Source organism: Phyllobates terribilis, unplaced genomic scaffold (assembly GCF_046119375.1).
Source record: "Phyllobates terribilis strain yellow unplaced genomic scaffold, ASM4611937v1 Scaffold_24__1_contigs__length_18792416, whole genome shotgun sequence".
Taxonomy (NCBI): Eukaryota; Metazoa; Chordata; class Amphibia; order Anura; family Dendrobatidae; genus Phyllobates; species Phyllobates terribilis.
In genome coordinates this window covers 12,183,710-12,202,777 of record NW_027362784.1, presented here as the reverse complement: position 1 = coordinate 12,202,777, position 19,068 = coordinate 12,183,710, and the positions used below count along the sequence as shown (strand labels likewise).

Below are 19,068 nucleotides of genomic sequence, written 5' to 3'. Positions count from 1 at the left end.
CTCCCGGGGCTCCTGTAACATAACTTCATTCCCACAGTCCTGACCGAAATGTCATGCCCACTGAGAAGGTCAGAACTGTGCCAGCGTGGTCACTTGACTGTGCCGACTTCTCCCTAACTGTATGTTTTTCTGGCTTATTCCTCTGTAGGGTATCCAAATTTTGGAGCGTAACACATATGGCTGGACCCGTAGTGTGGTTCAAATTATTGGAACATTACTGCCATTGGAATCGTGCCCTCGACCTCATTTCCAGGTTGGTGCACTTCTAAGTCATGTGAATCCACAGTGTATTAAAATGAACCGGTTGTGTGAAAAACCGCTATTAACCTGCCGATATGGGTTTAATCTGCAGGGAAATAGCATTCTGACCATGTGTTGCCACTGCACTAGGAGCCTGTCTGCCGGGAGGAAATTAACTTTATCCCCCGGAAGCCTCCCGCTTTCAGTCATAGGGGTGTAAACTGTAACAATGCGTGCCCAGGATGGGTTGCATTTTGAAATATGTAAAGGCGGCCATCTTGGATAACTTTTTTGGAAAATCCTTTTAAATGGAACTTATCTGGCCAAATCACTGACTGTGGCCTCCAATGTGAAATCAAGCAGTGATGTCAACACTTGTGAATTATTAGGTAGCATCATTATTCACAGTAGAGGCTAAAGCGGATCTATTCCTCCTGCTGCTGAGATCTCACACTTCTCAGTACAAGCTGCAGCTGCAAGTCAGGTTGGGTGGAGATTAAAAACACTACAGCTTCTGAGCTCTCTAACTCTGTAGGTGGACTCATAAAAATGACCATCCTATTATATCAGTATCATACAGCCATTCTGACCTGTTTCGCTAGGTTTAAGCCATCTATCTAACAATGTATATGATTTGAATTGTGGAATCCGTTGACAGATTCACTGTAAAGAGGACACACCACTCTTTTTTTGCATATACCACTCTTGTTCTCAGTATCTGTCATCACGAATGTCCAAGAGGTTCCAGAAATGAATCTAAAGGTTTGCCATCCCTTATGATTTCATGCCTATACTTGTGGCATCACCACTGTTTGTGGAGCCTTAAAGGGAGTCTGTCGGAAGGATCAACCAACCTAAGCCGTCTATGTGGCGTGTAGGTCATAGAAAGTTGAATACAATGATACCTTCATGTCTGCGATCTGATGTCTTATTCCAGAGAAATTCACATTTTCTTAATATGTAAATGAGCTGTGGGTCGGACGTGGATCTCCCTGAGAATCTGCCTCCAGAGTTTATTGAGCTTATTTTAAATGAAAGGACACATTACCAGTGTGAGAGATGTAGATCAGGAGAGCAGACTGTCAGTCATTACATGTCTCACACTGGTAACAGAACCTTTCATTCAAATTGAGCTCTGGAGTCAGATTCTCCAGGAGATCTATGTTGGGGCCATGATTAAGAGCTCGTGTAGACCGTTGTGCTAACATGTTTTAAATTTTACTTTTTCATGTTTTAATCTACAAATAAATGTGATGTTTTAATGAATTTTGTGGTTGCTGGATTTTCCACTTTTTTTCACAGCTCATTTACATATTAAGAAAAATGTAGATTTCTTTGGAATAAGCCATCAGATCGCAGATATCAAGGTATCAATTTAGTTAGCTTCCTATGACGTACATGCCCATATAGACGGCTTTGGAGGGTTGATCCTACTGACAGATTCCCTTTAAATGGTACAGTGATAAAGTGTAGTTAGATTATATATATATATATATATATATATATATATATATATATATATATATATATATATATATATATACACTGTGCAGACCAAAAGTTTGGACACACCTTTTCACTTAAAGATTTCTCTGTATTTTCATGACTATGAAAATTGTACATTCACACTGAAGGCATCAAAACTATGAATTAACACATTTGGAATTATATACTTAACAAAAAAAGTGTGAAACAACTGAAAATATGTCTTATATTCTAGGTTCTTCAACGTAGCCACCTTTTGCTTTGATGACTGCTTTGCACACTCTTGGCATTCTCTTGTTGAGCTTCAAGAGGTAGTCACCGGAAATGGTTTTCACTTCACAGGTGTGCCCTGTCAGGTATAATAAGTGAGATTTCTTGCCTTATAAATGGGGTTGGGACCATCAGTTGTATCGTGCAGAAGTCTGATGGATACACAGCTGATAGTCCTACTGAATAAACGGTTAGAATTTGTATTATGGCAAGAAAAAAGCAGCTAAGTAAATAAAAACGAGTGGCCATCATTACTTTAAGAAATGAAGGTTAGTCAGTGCGAAAAATTGGGAAAACTTTGAAAGTGTCCCCAAGTGCAGTTGCAAAAACCATCAAGCGCTACAAAGAAACTGGCTCACATGAGGACCGCCCCAGGAAAGGAAGACCAAGAGTCACCTCTGCTTCTGAGGATAAGTTTATCCAAGTCACCAGCCTCAGAAATCGCAGGTTAACAGCAGCTCAGATTAGAGACCAGGTCAATGCCACACAGGGTTCTAGCAGCAGACACATCTCTACAACAACTGTTAAGAGGAGACTTTGTGCAGCCGGACTTCATGGTAAAATAGCTGCTAGGAAACCACTGCTAAGGACAGGCAACAAGCAGAAGAGACTTGTTTGGGCAAAAGAACAAAAAGAATGGACATTAGACTAGTGGAAATCTGTGCTTTGGTCTGATGAGTCCAAATTTGAGATCTTTGGTTCCAACCACCGTGTATTTGTGCGACACAGAAAAGGTGAACGGATGGACTCTACATGCCTGGTTCCCACCATGAAGCATGGAGGAGGAGGTGTGATGGTGCCAGGGTGCTTTGCTGGTGACACTATTGGGGATTTATTCAAAATTGAAGGCATACTGAACCAGCATGGCTACCACAGCATCTTGCAGCGGCATGCTATTCCATCCGATTTGCATTTAGTTGGACCATCATTTAGTTTTCAACAGGACAATGACCCCAAACACACCTCACTGGCCTCCACAGTTACCAGACCTGAACCCAATCGAGATGGTTTGGGGTGAGCTGGACGGCAGAGTGAAGGCAAAAGGGCCAACAAGTGCTAAGCATCTCTGGGAACTCCTTCAAGATTGTTGGAAGACTACCTCTTGAAGTTCATCAAGAGAATGCCAAGAGTGTGTAAAGCAGTCATCAAAGCAAAAGGTGGCTACTTTGAAGAACCGATTATAAGACATATTTTCAGTTGTTTCACACTTTTTTGTTTAGTATATAATTCCACATGTGTTAACTCATAGTTTTGATGCCTTCAGTGTGAATGTACAATTTTCATAGATTTCTGAGGCTGATGACTCGGATAAACTTATCCTCAGAAGCAGAGGTGACTCTTGGTCTTCCTTTCCTGGGGCGGTCCTCATGTGAGCCAGTTTCTTTGTAGCGCTTGATGGTTTTTGCAACTGCACTTGGGGACACTTTCAAAGTTTTCCCAATTTTTCGCACTGACTGACCTTCATTTCTTAAAGTAATGATGGCCACTCGTTTTTCTTTACTTAGCTGCTTTTTTCTTGCCATAATACAAATACAGTCTATTCAGTAGGACTATCAGCTGTGTATCCACCAGACTTCTGCACAACACAACTGATGGTCCCAACCCCATTTATAAGGCAAGAAATCCCACTTATTAAACCTGACAGGGCACACCTGTGAAGTGAAAACCGTTTCTGGTGACTACCTCTTGAAGCTCATCAAGAGAATGCCAAGAGTGTGCAAAGCTGTCATCAAAGCAAAAGGTGGCTACTTTGAAGAACCTAGAATATAAGACATATTTTCAGTTGTTTCACACTTTTTTGTTAAGTATATAATTCAACATGTGTTAATTCATAGTTTTGATGCCTTCAGTGAGAATGTACAATTTTCCTGGTCATGAAAATACAGAAAAATCTTTAAATGAAAAGGTGTGTCCAAACTTTTGGTCTGTACTGTATATATATATATATATATATATATATATATATATATATATATATATATATATATACACACACACATATGTATGTGTATGTGTATGTGTCTATATAATATATGTATATATACATATATGTGTGTGTAGACACTGGTTAGGCTGCTACTGTAACGGCTTGAATATATATGACATTGATCAATTATCGTTATGGCCTCTGTTAGGTAATTACATAGATGATGCTCAGTGACGATAGTAAATGGCCCAGTAATACAATATGGGAGAAGAAAGGTGACACTCACCATAAGGGTCTTGGTATCTTTATTGGCTAAAAAATAGCAGCTGACCTGTTACAGGAGAGCGTGGGTGCACGCAGGTGCCGACCATTTCCTGTTATTGTGCGCTTCATTTGGTGTGACTAATAAGACAAATAAATATACCAAGATACTTCTTACTTCTGGTGAGCTCTGATTGTCTTCTCCCAAATTGTATGAGCTCAGTCTAACCCAACCTGCACCCAGAGCTGTGGAGTCCATTTTCGTGGAGTCGGAATCTGTATAAAATGTACCGACTGCGACTCCTAACCTAAAATATATAATAAATTGGGTACAGTAGTTCAATGCAGTTTGTGGGGAATATTGTTTCATAAGAATTTGGGAAAGTTATGAAATGTCCTATAAATGTCTGTCCTATTCCTGATCTAAGGGTCTAGACTTTTAGCTGAGATGAATCTGTGCTACAGTAAATTTATCACTTAAACATGAGCCGTGTATGAGGGAGTCAGAGTCATGGAAATTGAGGAGTCGGAGGTTTGGCTTACCGACTCCACAGCCCTGCCTGCACCATTGATTTACAGCTTTCTGTCTACACTGTGCATAGACAACGCTGACAGCGGAGAGGGACATGGTTAGCCAGAGCTCATGAATATTAAGGACTGCATAGCAGGAGCTGATCATTGAGAGGACTAGCAGAGCTGAAGAAGATAACACAATTATTTATCAAAACTACAGCAAAGAGCCCAGTAACATCACTGGATTCGGGGTCTCGGCCCCCACATCATGCTGCTCTCAGATGAGGTAGCATAAACCTGGTGACAGATTCCCTTTAGTAACTACTACTTTTTAATGGTTCTTTAGTGACAGTGACCTTTTTCATCAGACACGATCTTCAATCCAACAAGTCCATGGACCCGAATAATTCAGACTCAGGATTTCTGACTATGATGTCGGCCAAGAGAGTGTGTGAAAAGAGTCTCCTTCCTGCAGACGATCATGCCTTTCAGAAAATCGCAGCTTTGGAAGATGAGCTGCTGCAGCTGAGAGCACAGATTGCTGCCATTGTTGCCCTACAACAGTCACAAGCCGCACAGTCTCGTAAGCCATTGTTTTTGTAATCCTTATTAATCACTTAATGGGTTAAACAGGTCAAGCTTTTGCTATGTATTTGGTATGATTTGATCTTGTCTTTTTTTCTCAGATACAGAATCACTGTACTCATTTGGCAGCCCACGTAATGCCCTCCCACCCCCATCTTCAGCTTCTACACCACTTTCCGCACAGTTCTTACAATGTACAACCCCAGTAGCTCCGCTGCCCCTTCCTCCTCCTCCTCCTCCACCACCCCCAGTCCCATCTACCCAACTAAAATCTGCACTTGATCTTATAAGAGAATGTAAAGGGTTTCACAAATGCAGCCCGACGGAAAGCGAGGCTTCAGAGAAAGGCAGTGTGGATCAGCTCCCCAGTATGATGGATGTGTTAAAAGGCATGAATTCCATCAAGCTTCGGGCGGTCGAAAGGTAAGATCATTTTATAGATTTTCTTTAAATACAGTATATATTTTTTATTACAGACATGCGTGAAATAGAATGAAGGAGAAAACTGTATATAAAAAAAAAATCTGGCTCTGAGCCCGCATCTTTCCCCGCACATGACTGCTGATCTTGATGCGCCCATGGTGTTGGGGGACGACTCGGCGCCCGGGCCTTGCTGTTAGATTTGGGGGATGTCGCGGTGGCCAGCTCCCGAGCCCGTACCCTGGGGTCACTCTTAAAAGCAAAGGAATGGGGGAAAAGGTGTATGGGATAAGGGAAAGTTTGTGACGCACCCGTTGGGTCTGGTGGGAATCACCAGCGCTGCTACAGTCCTCTGAGGCCGGTGATCAGTCAGCTTAGTTGGGTGCGGCTCCCCACAGGTGGAGCGGGGCCTCAGGGCAGCATAGGAGAAGGGATGCAGGACAGAGGGGACCCAGCCGGGTCAGGAGAAGAATAGGCACACTCACAACAGTTCACTTCAGTACCTTTACTGGTGGTGTTTCAGGCACGATCCAGGGCACTATAGGGTGAAGGGTGCATTTCAGGACTCTCCCCAGTGAGTGGGTGTGGGGCCTCCTGTTTCTTGCCTTTTCCTGATAAGTTTATGACCTGCCTGAAGCTAGGACTAACTTGGTCTCTGTCTCACACCTCCTGACCTGGTGGTAGGGCCTTCTGATAGAGATCACACTCCCTGGTCTCTTGGGCCTCTGTGATTCCTGACCCTGGGATAACGGTCAGATTCTGGTGTTCCTGGGACATATAGTTCGCCAGGGGTTCCGGTTGTTTCTGCTGGTTTTAGAGATCCTTGCAGACACGGACCCGGTGTCCGGTAAATGGTTTTGGGGTGAGCTGGCTAAGCTCCTCTGCCCCCTATGTAGCTCGCATACTCCACTTGCCTTCGGCCGCGCTCGGGGCCCTCACTAGGCTTCACACTGGCAGTAGGCCTCGCTACTCTTCACCGCTCTTATGGCGTCGGCACGCCGTAGGCTCACTAACCTGAGCTCACTGAGTCTGTGCTGGACTGACTTTCTCACAGGCTTCACTCTCTGTGGACTCCAGAATTAGACTAACTGCCTAGCTCCACCTTCCCTATTTATATCCCTAAAGGGCTCCCTCTGGTGGTCTGAGGTGGAAGGTGGAGGTGTGTGAATGCTATGAGGGCCTCTTGTGGAGGAATCCGTCCATGCACACCTCTAGGATCTATGGCACCAATGCACAGCAGGGCGCCACATTCCCCCCTAGCAAAGCTCAGTACTCACGGACTGAAGTACTTTTTATAACAACAATAACAATAACTCTTCCCTTTATGGGAGGCACTTTGCTTGAACGTTACATATAAAACATTATAAATAATAAATAGGTACGTACAATTCAATAAGCAACCTCAGAATTCAAGTCTCTTCCTGTGAGGTTCCCCGACAGTATGTCCATCTCACAGGGTAGAGTACTTGGTAGCTTGAGGGACCTGTCCAAAGCAAACCCTCCACGTAGGCCCTGGGGTGGCTGCAGGGCATGGCGATCCTGAGTTCGACCTCCGCTTGTGCCACCCAGACAGGTTTTTCTTCTGAGGTCACCTAAAGGGGCACACCAGGGAGTGCAATTATTTACTGCAACAGTTTTTGGGCTGCACATAGTCCTCAGCCACAAAGTTCTTTATGTACCCTGGCGGGTAGTTAGAGGCAAACAAGAAAAGTGTCCATTTCACTTAGATTGTCCATTAAAAGGCAAAACACAAGTGAATAGATACATATACATGAAAATACACAATATAATACCCCAAGGGCAACTATCTACACTGTCAGTGTTATGATCTGCTACAAGCACTAAGGAAAGACAGGAGATCTGTCCCTACAATAGAACTAAGCTGGATCCCTACGATGTAACGGGGAACCTGATCCTGCGATTAGACCCGCTAAAGTCCTCGGCTAGTCTGAACGAAGTCCTATAGATGTGAGGGAGGGATCCCTATAAGAACTAGGGACTGGGAAAAAGATGGACACCTCCTAGCAGAAATTGTAGCAGAAATAAGACACACAAACAACATAGAACATAGAGGTCCGAAGACCCAGCAAAACCAACTGAGAAAGGCAAAAGAGCACCAAGCTAGTTCAAGAGTAGAAATTACAATGAAGTCCAGCAAGGCTAGGAGGGCGGAGCAGGACTAAATAGGCAAAAAAGGTCATGTGACCAGCAAGATAGATAAAACCTAACAGGAGAGTTCTAACAGTACCCCCTCTTCTAAGAGGATCCTCCGGATCCCCTAGGCCCAGGCTTATCAGGAAACCTCCTGTGAAACGCTCTGACAAGTCTGGAAGCAGAAACATCATCCGCCCTCACCCATGAGTTATCCTCGGGTCCGAAATCCTTCCAAGCGACGAGATATTGCAAACTCCCCCTATACCGTCTAGAATTTAGGATGCGGGAAATTTCATATTCCCCGTCCTCCACCACCGGAGGAACAGTGGCAGAGGCGTCACCATCCGACACATCAGCTCTTTTCAACAGAGAAACATGAAACACCGGATTAATCTTCCAGGAGGTAGGAACCTCCAACTTAACAGCAGATTGGTTAACTATCTGAAGCACCTTAAAGGGCCCTACAAACTTGGGACCCAAACCATGTCACCAATAGCAAACGAAACCTCTTGCCGTTTCCTATCAAAGTACCTCTTAGATTTTTTGTTAGCCTCCTGAAGATTAGCACGCACATCCGTCCAAACTCTCTCCAAATCACCGGAAAAAATTCTCCTCAGGCACAGTCGATACCAATTTGGAGAATGACCCAAAAGACGGATGTCTCCCAGAACAGCAAAAAAAAGGCGAACACCCAGCAGAAGAGGATGTATGGTTGTTAAGAGCAAACTCAGCAAGTGGCAAAAACTCAGACCACCCCTCTTGATTGTCTGCCACAAAGCAACGCAAGAACTGCTCAACATCCTGGTTCTTTCTTTCTGTCTGGCCATTAGACTCAGGATGATATCCGGATGAAAACGACAAATGAACTCCCAACCTGTCACAAAAGGCACGCCAAAAACGAGCCACAAACTGAGGTCCCCTATCAGAAACAATGTCAGTAGGAACGCCATGTAGTCTGACAATTTCCTTGACAAAAGCCTTAGCGAGTGTCTTAGCGCAAGGCAGTTTGATGAAGGGAACCAAGTGACACATCTTGCTAAAATGCTCCACGACCACCTAGATGACCGTGAAACCCTCAGAGGGGGGAAGGTCAGTAATAAAGCCCATAGCCAGATGTATCCAAGGTGCACTAGGAACCTCTAGAGGGCAAAGCAACCCCGCAGCAGGAGCATGCGAAGACTTAGATCTAGCACACACAGTACATTGACGCACCCACTTAATGACTTCCTTCTGCCATCCAGGCCACCAAAAACTGCGACCCACAAGTCTGTTGGTCTCAGAAATTCCTGGATGACCTGCCAACCGAGACTCATGACACTCAACAAACAAATCTCTCCTAAAGGTCCTAGGCACAAACAACCTCCCATGGGGAGTGTTAGATGGGGCATTCTCCTAAGCTTTAAGAATCTCATCCTCCAAAATGGAGTCCAAAGCATCAAAAACAACACCTTCTTGTAAAATGCTCTCCTCCTCCTCCTCAGCACCGACCATGGGAGAAAAGCTGCGAGACAACGCATCAGCTTTAACATTCTTGGTACCCAGGATGTAAGTAACGGAAAAATTAAACCGCGAGAAAAAAAGTGCCCACCTAGCCTGACGGGCATTCAAGCGCTTGGCAGCATCAAGATAGATCAGATTTTTATGATCAGTGAAAACCTGAATGGGAAATTCAACACCTTCCAAGAGATGACGCCAGCGTTCAAATGCGAGTTTAATAGCCAGCAATTCCCGATTACCAATATCGTAATTAAGTTCAGTCTCAGAAATTTTTTTTGAAAAAAAGGCACAGGGATGTACTCCATCCTAGTTTTCCTGAGACAACACCGCACCGACCCCCACAGAAGAAGCATCAACCTCAACCAAAAACGGCTTAGTCACATCAGGCTGCATAAGGATGGGAGCAGAGGTGAACCTCTCCTTTAGAAACACAATAGCTTCAATGGCCTCAGAAGTCCACTGAACTGCATTAGCACCTTTCCTGGTAAGATCGGTCAGTGGTTTGACAATAATAGAATTTTTTTTTTATGAATTTTCTGTAATAATTGGCGAAACCCAAAAACCTCTGTATTGATTTCAAACCAATAGGCCTAGGCCATTCCTGCACAGCTTGAACTTTAACCGGATCCATCTCAAAACCTTCACTGGAGATAATGTAACCCTAAAAACTAATTCTCTGTACAGCGAACTCACATTTCTCTAGCTTAGCAAAAAGCGAATTGTCCATTAATAACTGTAAAACCTCACGTACGCTCCGCCAATGAGACTCCAGCTCCGGCGAATAAATCAAAATGTCATCCAAATACACAACCACATTTTTGCCGATCAAAGGTCTAAGGATGTCATTAATAAGATTCTGAAAAAATGCTGGAGCATTGGTAAGACCAAAAGGCATAACCAGATTCTCAAAATGACCCACAGGAGTGTTAAAAGCAGTCTTCCATTCATCACCCTCCTTCATGCGCAACAAATTGTATGCCCCCCGGAGATCAATTTTAGAGAACCACTTGGCCCCCACTAACTGGTTAAACAAATCATGAATCAATGGCAGTGGGTAAGGAATGCGTACAGTAATTTTATTAATCTCACGAAAGTCCAGACAAGGACGTAAACCGCTGTCCTTTTTTTTAACAAAAAAAAATCCAACAGCCACAGGAGACTTGGAAGGCCTAATGTGACCGGCGGCCAAGCTTGTCTGTATGTATTCCTCCAAAGCCTTTCTCTCAGGAATAGTAAGATTAAATAAACGACTTTTAGGAAGAGTCGCTCCAGGGACAAATTCAATGGTACAATCATAGTCTCTATGGGGAGGCAAAATTTGCGATTCTTTCTCAGAAAAAACTTTCCAAAAATCCTGAATAGGTACAGGTAATTCCCCTTTATCCACAGCAGCAATGCGCCCGTTACAACACTTGTCATAACACTTAGGGCTCCAAGACTTAATTTCATTGGTAGACCAATCCAGTACAGGATTGTGCAATTTTAACCAGGGTAACCCCAACACTACAGGAGAAGGCAAATTATTTAATACTACCAAATCCAAATTCTCTTGGTGAATACCATTAATAGTGAGGGGAAATTCACAGACCTTGTGAGTAACACTCTTTAAGGGAGAGCCATCGACAGAAACCACGGCAATAGGGGATGACAAAGGTTTGGGTTTTAATTTAAGTTTTTCCAAGAACCCCCCATCAATCACATTCAGAGTACAACCACAATCCACAAATACCCGAAATTCAATTAATTCTTCCTGAGCAGTGGTAGTAGCAGAAAGAAGTACACCCTTAGTATTTAAACAGGCTATACGGGCATAACTGACCTTTTTTTTTCTTTGTTCACACGAAGCACACAGTTCCTAATGAAATGGTCAGACCCACCTCAATAAAAGCACAAACCTTCAGAAAATCTGCGGTCTTTTTCCTGAGAGCGGGGTGACATCGCCCCAATCTCCATCGGCTCTCCAATGTCAGTACAGACCCTCTCAAGACTCGGAGCTGACATGGCAGAGGTTTTACTCTCATTAACCCTTGCACGCAGTCTCCTGTCCACCCGTATAGCTAATTGCATTGCCTCCTGCAAGTTTCCAGGTGAAGGATAAGCAATCAGCAGATCCTTAACCCTTTCCCCTAGCCCCGCAAGAAACAAACTTTTCAAAGCTGAATCGTTCCACTCCACCTGTGCAGACCACCGACGGAAGTGAGTACAATAATTTTCCACATTACCTGATCCCTGCCTCAAACGTCTTAATTCAGACTCAGCAGATGAGACACGATCAGGATCATCATACAACAACCCCAAAGCAGAAAAAAAACTATCCACTGATCTAAAGCACGGATCACTAGGTTGGAGAGAAAAGGCCCATCCCTGAGGTTCTTTGAGCAAAAGTGACATTATGAACCCTATGCGCTGTGATTCATCACCAGAGGATCTGGGTCTTAAACGAAAATACAATAAATAAGCATTTTTAAAGGAAAAAAAATCTTGTTGTTCACCAAAAAATAAATCAGGCAAACGTACCTTTGGCTCTACAAAATGTGCTCCAGAACAGCTACTCACGTGTTGTTGGAGCTTGGCCACCTCCAGAGAGAGTCCCTGCAAGCGTTGAGCCAAATCCTGAACCGAGACCATGATGGAAACTGGAGGTCTTTCCTTAGAGAAATTTTTTGGGCTGGACTTACTGTTATGATCTGCTACAAGCACTAAGGAAAGACAGGAGATCTGTCCCTACAATAGAACTAAGCTGGATCCCTTCGATGTAACGGGGAACATGATCCTGCGATCAGACCCGCTAAAGTCCTCGGCTAGTCTGAACGAAGACCTATAGATGTGAGGACGGGATCCCTATAAGAACTAGGGACTGGGAGAAAGATGGACACCTCCTAGCAGAAATTGTAGCAGAAATAAGACACATAAACAACATAGAACATAGAGATCCGAAGACCCAGCAAAACTGACTGAGAAAGGCAAAAGAGCACCAAGCTAGTTCAAGAGTAGAAATTACAATGAAGTCCAGCAAGGCTAGGAGGGCGGAGCAGGACTAAATAGGCAAAAAAGGTCATGTGACCAGCAAGATAGAAAAAACCTAACAGGAGAGTTCTAACATTCAGAGTTTCCTTCTTTACTCTCTGTATCTGACAGGGGTCTGACCTCGTGTGCTACGTGTCAACCTATGTGGTACTGGGATGCGTGAGGCACTAGTATTTGCACTACCTCCCATTCTGTCAGCTCTAAGTGTTGGGGAACTGCAGGGTTGCCTTAACCTGTCTACAGGACTGGCAAGTATACCATTGGCTGGGCCTTCTTGCTCTGCTCCAATCGGGGATCCTTCTTCCGGGGATTCTTCTTGAGCAGGCTCTTCTGAAGCACTTACGGGCTCTACTTGCTGTGGAGGGTCTTCTGGCTGTTGAAAGAAGTGGATCACAGGGATTATTACTGCTCCTCCTAGTTGAGGCCAATCTGCCGGTAAATCTCCTGTCAGTATGGAGTACTGCTTCTTTAGGCTCCTCCGGTACGGTGAGAGGCACTTCTTCTTGCGGCTTTAGCAGGTCTGGACACAACTTCAGATGATCTCTAGATACCGTTGCAGTCGTCATTCCTCCGACTCTACTAATTAGGCAGGTCTTCTTGTTATCAAATCTTGAATTTAACACAGTGTAGGGTTCTCTCTCCCACTGGTCATCAAGTTTGTGGTTTCTCCTTTTCCTCTTTAACACCACTTCTCCTGGTGTGAAGGGTTCTGCGGGCGCACTTTTATTGTAGTGGGCTTCCTGCTTGTCTCTTACCCCAGTGAGACTGTCTTCGACACAGGCCTGTACTCTTCTGTACTGCTCCTGTCTGGTCGTGTCCCAGTCCTCAGTGGACCTATCTGCTTCCGGTTCTACTACACCAAGCTCCAGGTCCATGGGCAACTTCCCGGGTCTTGCTCGCATGAGATATGCTGGAGTACAATTGGTGGAACTCACAGGTATGTGGTTGTACAGATCTACTAGGTCAGGTAGTAGGTCTGGCCACTGATTTCTCTCCTCTAGTGGTAAGGTCTTCAGCAGGTCAATGACGATGTTATTCATCTTTTCACAGAGACCGTTGGTTTGGGGGTGGTACGGTGTTGTCCTGATCTTTTTACACCCGTACAGATGGCAGAACTCTTTAAACAATTCGGTCTCAAAGGCTGAGCCTTGATCTGTCAGCACCTGCTTCAGGTGTCCGTGGGGCCTGCAGAAGTACGCCTGAAATGTCTTCGCCGTGGTTTCGGCCGTCAGATCCTTGACGGGGGCGACCACCAGGAACCAGGAGTAGTGATCCACCATGGTCAGGGCATAGGAATATCCTGACCTGCTGGGTGACAGCTTGACATGATCCAGGGCTACGATGTCTAAGGGACGAGTCATCTTCATGGGTTGCAGGGTTGCCTTCTGGCTGCTGTAGTCTTTTCTTCTGAGGCTACAGGGTCCACAATTCCGGCACCACCTCTCAATGGAACTGCGCATTCCTACTCAATAAAACTGACACTTCAGAAGGGTTTCTAGCTTCTTCCAGCCAAAGTGCCCCGCCTGATCGTGGTAGGCTTCCAACACCATCTGGATGTCTGTCTTGGGCACCACTATCTGCCATACCATCTCATGGGTTTTGGGGTTGACGTACCTCCGGCACAGCTTCACCCTATAGATGAACAGCCGGCTCTTCTCATTCCACAGCTGCTTGGCTTGGAGAGACGCTTCCTTCTCCAGGGAGGAACCTTCCTTGGTTATCAGTTCTTTGATACGGCTGACAACCGGGTCGCTATCCTGGGTCTCCTTCCAGCTGTGGTGATGCAGGGGGTTTAATGTCTTACCACGTTGCCTCCTGGAAGCTTGTTGCTCGTGGACCACTCCATTCTGATGAAAGGCAGGTAGTTCAATCTCCTCCAGGTCATCCACTTCTTCTTCAGTATCCAACTGGTGAGGCATCCTGGACAGGGCATCGGCGTTGGCGTTCTTGCAGCCTGCCCGGTACTTAATAGTGAATTGGTAGTTTGACAGCCTAGCCATCCATCGTTGTTTCATGGCTCCTAGCTTGGCTGTTTCTAGATGAGTCAAGGGGTTATTATCAGTGAAGGCAGTGAACTTATTGGAGGCTAAGTAGTGCTTGAACCTCTCGGTGATGGCCCAGACCAGGGCCAGGAACTCCAACTTGAAGCTGCTATAGTTCTCTGGGTTCCTCACGGTCGGGCGGAGCTTCCTGCTTGCATAGGCGATCACCTTCTCTCGGCCATTCTGCTTCTCACTCAGTACAGCTCCTAATCCTTCATTGCTGGCATCAGTGTACAGCAGGAACGGTTGGCTGTAGTCAGGGTAAGCTAGGATCTCTTCGCCGGTCAGGATCTCCTTCATCACCTCAAAGGATTCAGCTTGCTCCTTTCCCCACTGGAACGGGGGGTTTCTGCCTCTCCCGGACTGTCCTACCAGGAGATCTTGCAAAGGCGCCGCTTTCTTGGTATAGTCCTTCACAAACCTCCGGTAATACCCGATTAGTCCCAGGAACTGACGTACCTCCTTGAGGCTCTTCGGCTCCGGCCATTTCTGGATGGCAGTGACCTTCTCCGGGTCTGGTGCTACTCCCTCTGGACTAACGATGTGCCCCAGGTACTGTACCTTCCTCTTGAGCAGGTAGCACTTTGAGGGCTTCAGCTTCATCCCATACCGGGACAGCGACTCAAATACCTCCGCCAGGTGCTTCAAGTGGTCCTCATACGTTTTGGAGTACACTATCACGTCGTCCAGGTATAGTAGTACAGTCTCGAAGTTGCGGTGTCCCAAGCAGCACTCCATCAATCTCTGGAACGTTCCGGGGGCATTGCAGAGTCCAAACGGCATACTATTGAACTTGCAGAGTCCCATCGGGGTTGTGAAGGCCATCTTCTCCTGATCCTCCTCAGCAACAGCTACTTGCCAGTACCCACTAGTGAGGTCAAGGGTGGAGAAGTAATTTGCAGACTTTAAGGCAGCCAGGGATTCCTCTATACGAGGTAAAGGGTATGCATCTTTATGTGTAATGCGATTTACTTGTCTGTAATCTACACACATTCTCATGCTTCCGTCCATTTTCCTGACTAGAACTAGGGGAGCTGCCCAGGGACTACAACTATCCCTTACTACCCCTGCCTTCTTCATGTTGTGCAACATCTCCTTCTGGTAGTGTGCTGGTGGTATAGGCCTGTAACATTCTTTGATGGGTGGATGGTCACCTGTGGGGATATGGTGTTGAACCCCCTTAATCCTCCCAAAGTCAAGTGGGTGCTTACTGAATACCTGCTCGTATTCCTGAACCACCCGGTGTACACCCTGCTTCTGATGGGCAGGAGTGGTGTCTGTCCCAACATGGAGCTGTTGACACCAATCCTCCACCTGGGTTCCAGGGTCATTATCCTCCACTTCGTCTGGTGAGGTTAAGGACTCCGCCGTGTGTAAGGAGTTGTTATTTACTGTGTACAGTTTGGCAACAGTGGCGTAGTGTGGTAATCTAATCTCGTTCTCCCCATAGTTTAGGAGGCATACGGGCACCCTCCCATTGCGTACATTCACTACCCCTCTGGCAGTCAAGAGTGTAGGTCTATGTTCCGAGCTAAGGGGCTCTACTACCGCCTGGTAGCTCCGTACTTTGAGACCTTTTGCTGCTCTACACCAAATCAGCATTTCACTCATCGGGGGGATCACAATGAGTACCGGGTCTGTCACCCGTACGTTACCAATTTCACCGCCTGTTAGCTTTACCTGTTGCTGGTACATAAAGGCTCAGATTTCTTTCTGCAGTGCCCTTCTGTGCCCTGGTCTGGCAGTGTCAGCTATCTGTTGGAGCAAGAACAACACTTCCCCCAAACAGTTACTAACAATATTAGTGCCAAGTACCATATACAAGTTTGTATCATCAGGATTAGTCTCTACTACAATTAGTCCCTGGTCCTTCAGTTCCACTCTTCCCACCTTTACTGCCACATCCTTAACCCCGACTAGGTTAAGGGGGAGGCTGTTTGAGGCATAGACGGAAAGATTTGGATCTGGTGGGTGAAGTTCGTCTATAGACCAGAACCTTTTGTAGAGGACATCAGGCGTGATGGTTACCTGAGATCCTGTGTCCAGCAGAGCGGGTGTCGCGATGCCGTCCAGCACGATGGACAGGAAAGGTCTTCCTCCCACGAACCTGTGGTACCAGTTTGATGGGCCTGCGGGGTCTACTCCTGGGTGTCGGAACCTCGGCCCCAGGGTTTTCTCGTTTAAAGGAAAGCTCTGAATAGCGTGACCTGTCTTGTGACAGCGGTGGCAGACAGGGTCCCTCGGCGGGCAGCGTTGGTCGCTGGTCCTCCCAGGGGGTGGCATTGTCCTCCTCATCCTTCTCATCCAGGGGACATCCTCAGGGCTGTCGGCTAGCAGGATCCTTCCTTCTGCCTCAGGCTCCGTCCTCAGCTGCAGGACACTCAGTACAGTGGTCAGGGTTTTGCTCAGGCGGCACACTTCAGAGCGCAGGCTGTCCAGCTCACTAGGGGACGTTGCTGGAACCTTGGCTTCAGCAGCCACCGGGGAAAAGGTGGATGCTGCAGGCACTGGGGTGGCCCCACCCTGGTAACATTGGATAGCAGTTGTTTCCAGGGGCTGCAGTCCTTTTATAGCCATGTCCTTAAGGGTGTCAAAGGTGCCATCTGGATGATCCAGGGACCACCAACGCACAGTCCTGCTCTCCTCTTGGGACCTCAGTCCCTGGATAAACTGTTCCTTCAGCATTTTATTTTCATCATTGAAGCTGGTTGGACTAACCTGTTTCAGAGCTCGCAGGGCCCCTTGTAAATGCCAGGCATAGTCCCGAACACTGTCCTCCGGTTGCTGAGAGCAGTTGTAGAACCTCATCCGGAGGTCTGTCTCAGTACAATTCTCAAAGACAGTCTGTAACTTTTTAGAGATTGCGGACACTGACTCCTGGTCTGCGGCCGACCAGCTTTCTACTTCTCGCTCCGCAGCATCGGTCAATTGTCCCAATACAACATCAGCTCTTTGCTTGCCTGTCATAGAGTACATGTCCAGTATACCGCATATTTTCCTTTTGAATCCAGACAGGGTATCTGGTTTGCCGCTGTACTGGGGGAGCCACTTCGCTCCAGGGATGTACGGTAGGGCCATGGGTATGACAGGGGTTACAGGCCCTGCTGGTGGAGCGGCTGCTTCGGCCTGCTCGGCGCCGAGCACGGGTTGGACATCAGGGCCATTAACCGGTACTCCGGCGTTGTGCTGTTCTTCGGACATTCTGGCGCCCCCCTAGCGAACCGTGGCCTACCTTCTTTTCTTTTCTTCCGGTAGGCCGCAGCTCCGCAGGTGATGGTCTTCTTCAGGACCTTGTGTGACGCCCTGCTATGCATGAGTGCCACAGATCCTAGAAGGGTGCATGAAAGGATTCCTCCACAAGGGGCCCGCACAGCATACACACACTTCCACCTTCCACCTCAGACCACCAGAGGGAGCCCGTCAGGGATATAAATAGGGAAGGTGGAGCTAGGCAGTGCAGTCTGGTCTGGAGTCGAGCCTGTGAGAAGCTGAAGTTCAGTGCTGTCTGAGAAGAGTTACCTCAGGGGACAGAGCCAGTTCCAGCTCTTGCAGTTGTTAGCCTGCAGTGCAGCGCAGTCCAGACTCGCCTAGCTCAGGTTAGTGAGCCCAAGGCGTGCCGACGCCATAAGAGCGGTGAAGCGCGGCAAGCTGCCGTTAGTGTGTGTAGCCTAGTGAGGGCCTCGAGCGAGGTCGAAGGCGAGTGGAGAGTGAGTAACATAGAGGGCAGAGGAGCTTAACCAGCTGACCCCGAAGCATATACCTGACACCGGGTCCGAGCTTACAGGGATCTCTATGACCCAGTAAAGCACAACCGGAATCCCTGGAGAACTACAGGTCCCAGGAACACCAAAGAGCTGATACGTAACAGAGCCAGGAAACGCATAGACCCCGTAAGCTGGGAGCGTGTACTTCAAGAGAAGGCCCTACCACAAAGTCAGCCGGTGCAGGACAGAGACAAAGTTAGGCCTAGCTCCAGGCAGGTCAGAAACTACTACGCAAAGGCAAGAAACAGGAGGCCCTATATCCGCTCTCTTGGGAGGATCCTGAAATGCACCCTTCACCCTACAGTGCTCCGAGACGTGCCTGATTTCCCATCAGTAAAAGGTACTGAAGAGAACTGTATGTTTGCCTGTCTTTCCGTAGGCCCGGCTGGGCCTCCCTGTCCTGCATTCCCCCTTCATACGCTGCCCTGAGGCCTAGCTCCACCTGTGGGGAGCTGTTCCATCAAGCTGCCTTATCACCGGCCTCAGTGGGCTGCCGCAGCGCTGGTGCTTCTCACCAGATACCACAGGTGGCGTCACGAACTTTTATATAATTATAAACCCCTTTTAAAAGAGAGGCCCAGGGTACGGCCCCGGGAGCCGACTACCGCGACATCCCCCCATAAACCAGAACAACTAGGCCCGGGCGCCGAGTCATCCCCATCCTCTGGGCTATTCATCTCTTGCGTCGCTTGCGTCCTACGTCAGAGCGCTCACTGAGGCTCCTTCAAGGACCTGGCGCTTCCTGGTATGACTTCGAGGCGTGGGGTGTGTCCGGGGCTTCGCGCGCTTCAGCAGGTACGCCTCTCAGTTTCCCGCGGTTACGCCCTTCTTCCCGCTCGGCGGCACAACAATGGCGGCAATCTTTCACCACAGTTAAATACAC

At 47.0% G+C, this 19,068-nt stretch overlaps 1 protein-coding gene across 1 annotated transcript in view; it reads left to right on the top strand.

Moving 5' to 3' along the window:
• Positions 1–19,068, top strand: part of LOC141176294 (mitochondrial fission regulator 1-like) — a 102,573-nt gene that overhangs the window by 33,260 nt on the left and 50,245 nt on the right. Inside the window, exons 4-6 of the mRNA XM_073660232.1 lie at positions 149–253; positions 5,065–5,279; positions 5,383–5,704. Of these exons, the coding sequence (XP_073516333.1) occupies positions 149–253; positions 5,065–5,279; positions 5,383–5,704 (642 nt within the window). The remainder of the gene's footprint in view (positions 1–148; positions 254–5,064; positions 5,280–5,382; positions 5,705–19,068) is intronic.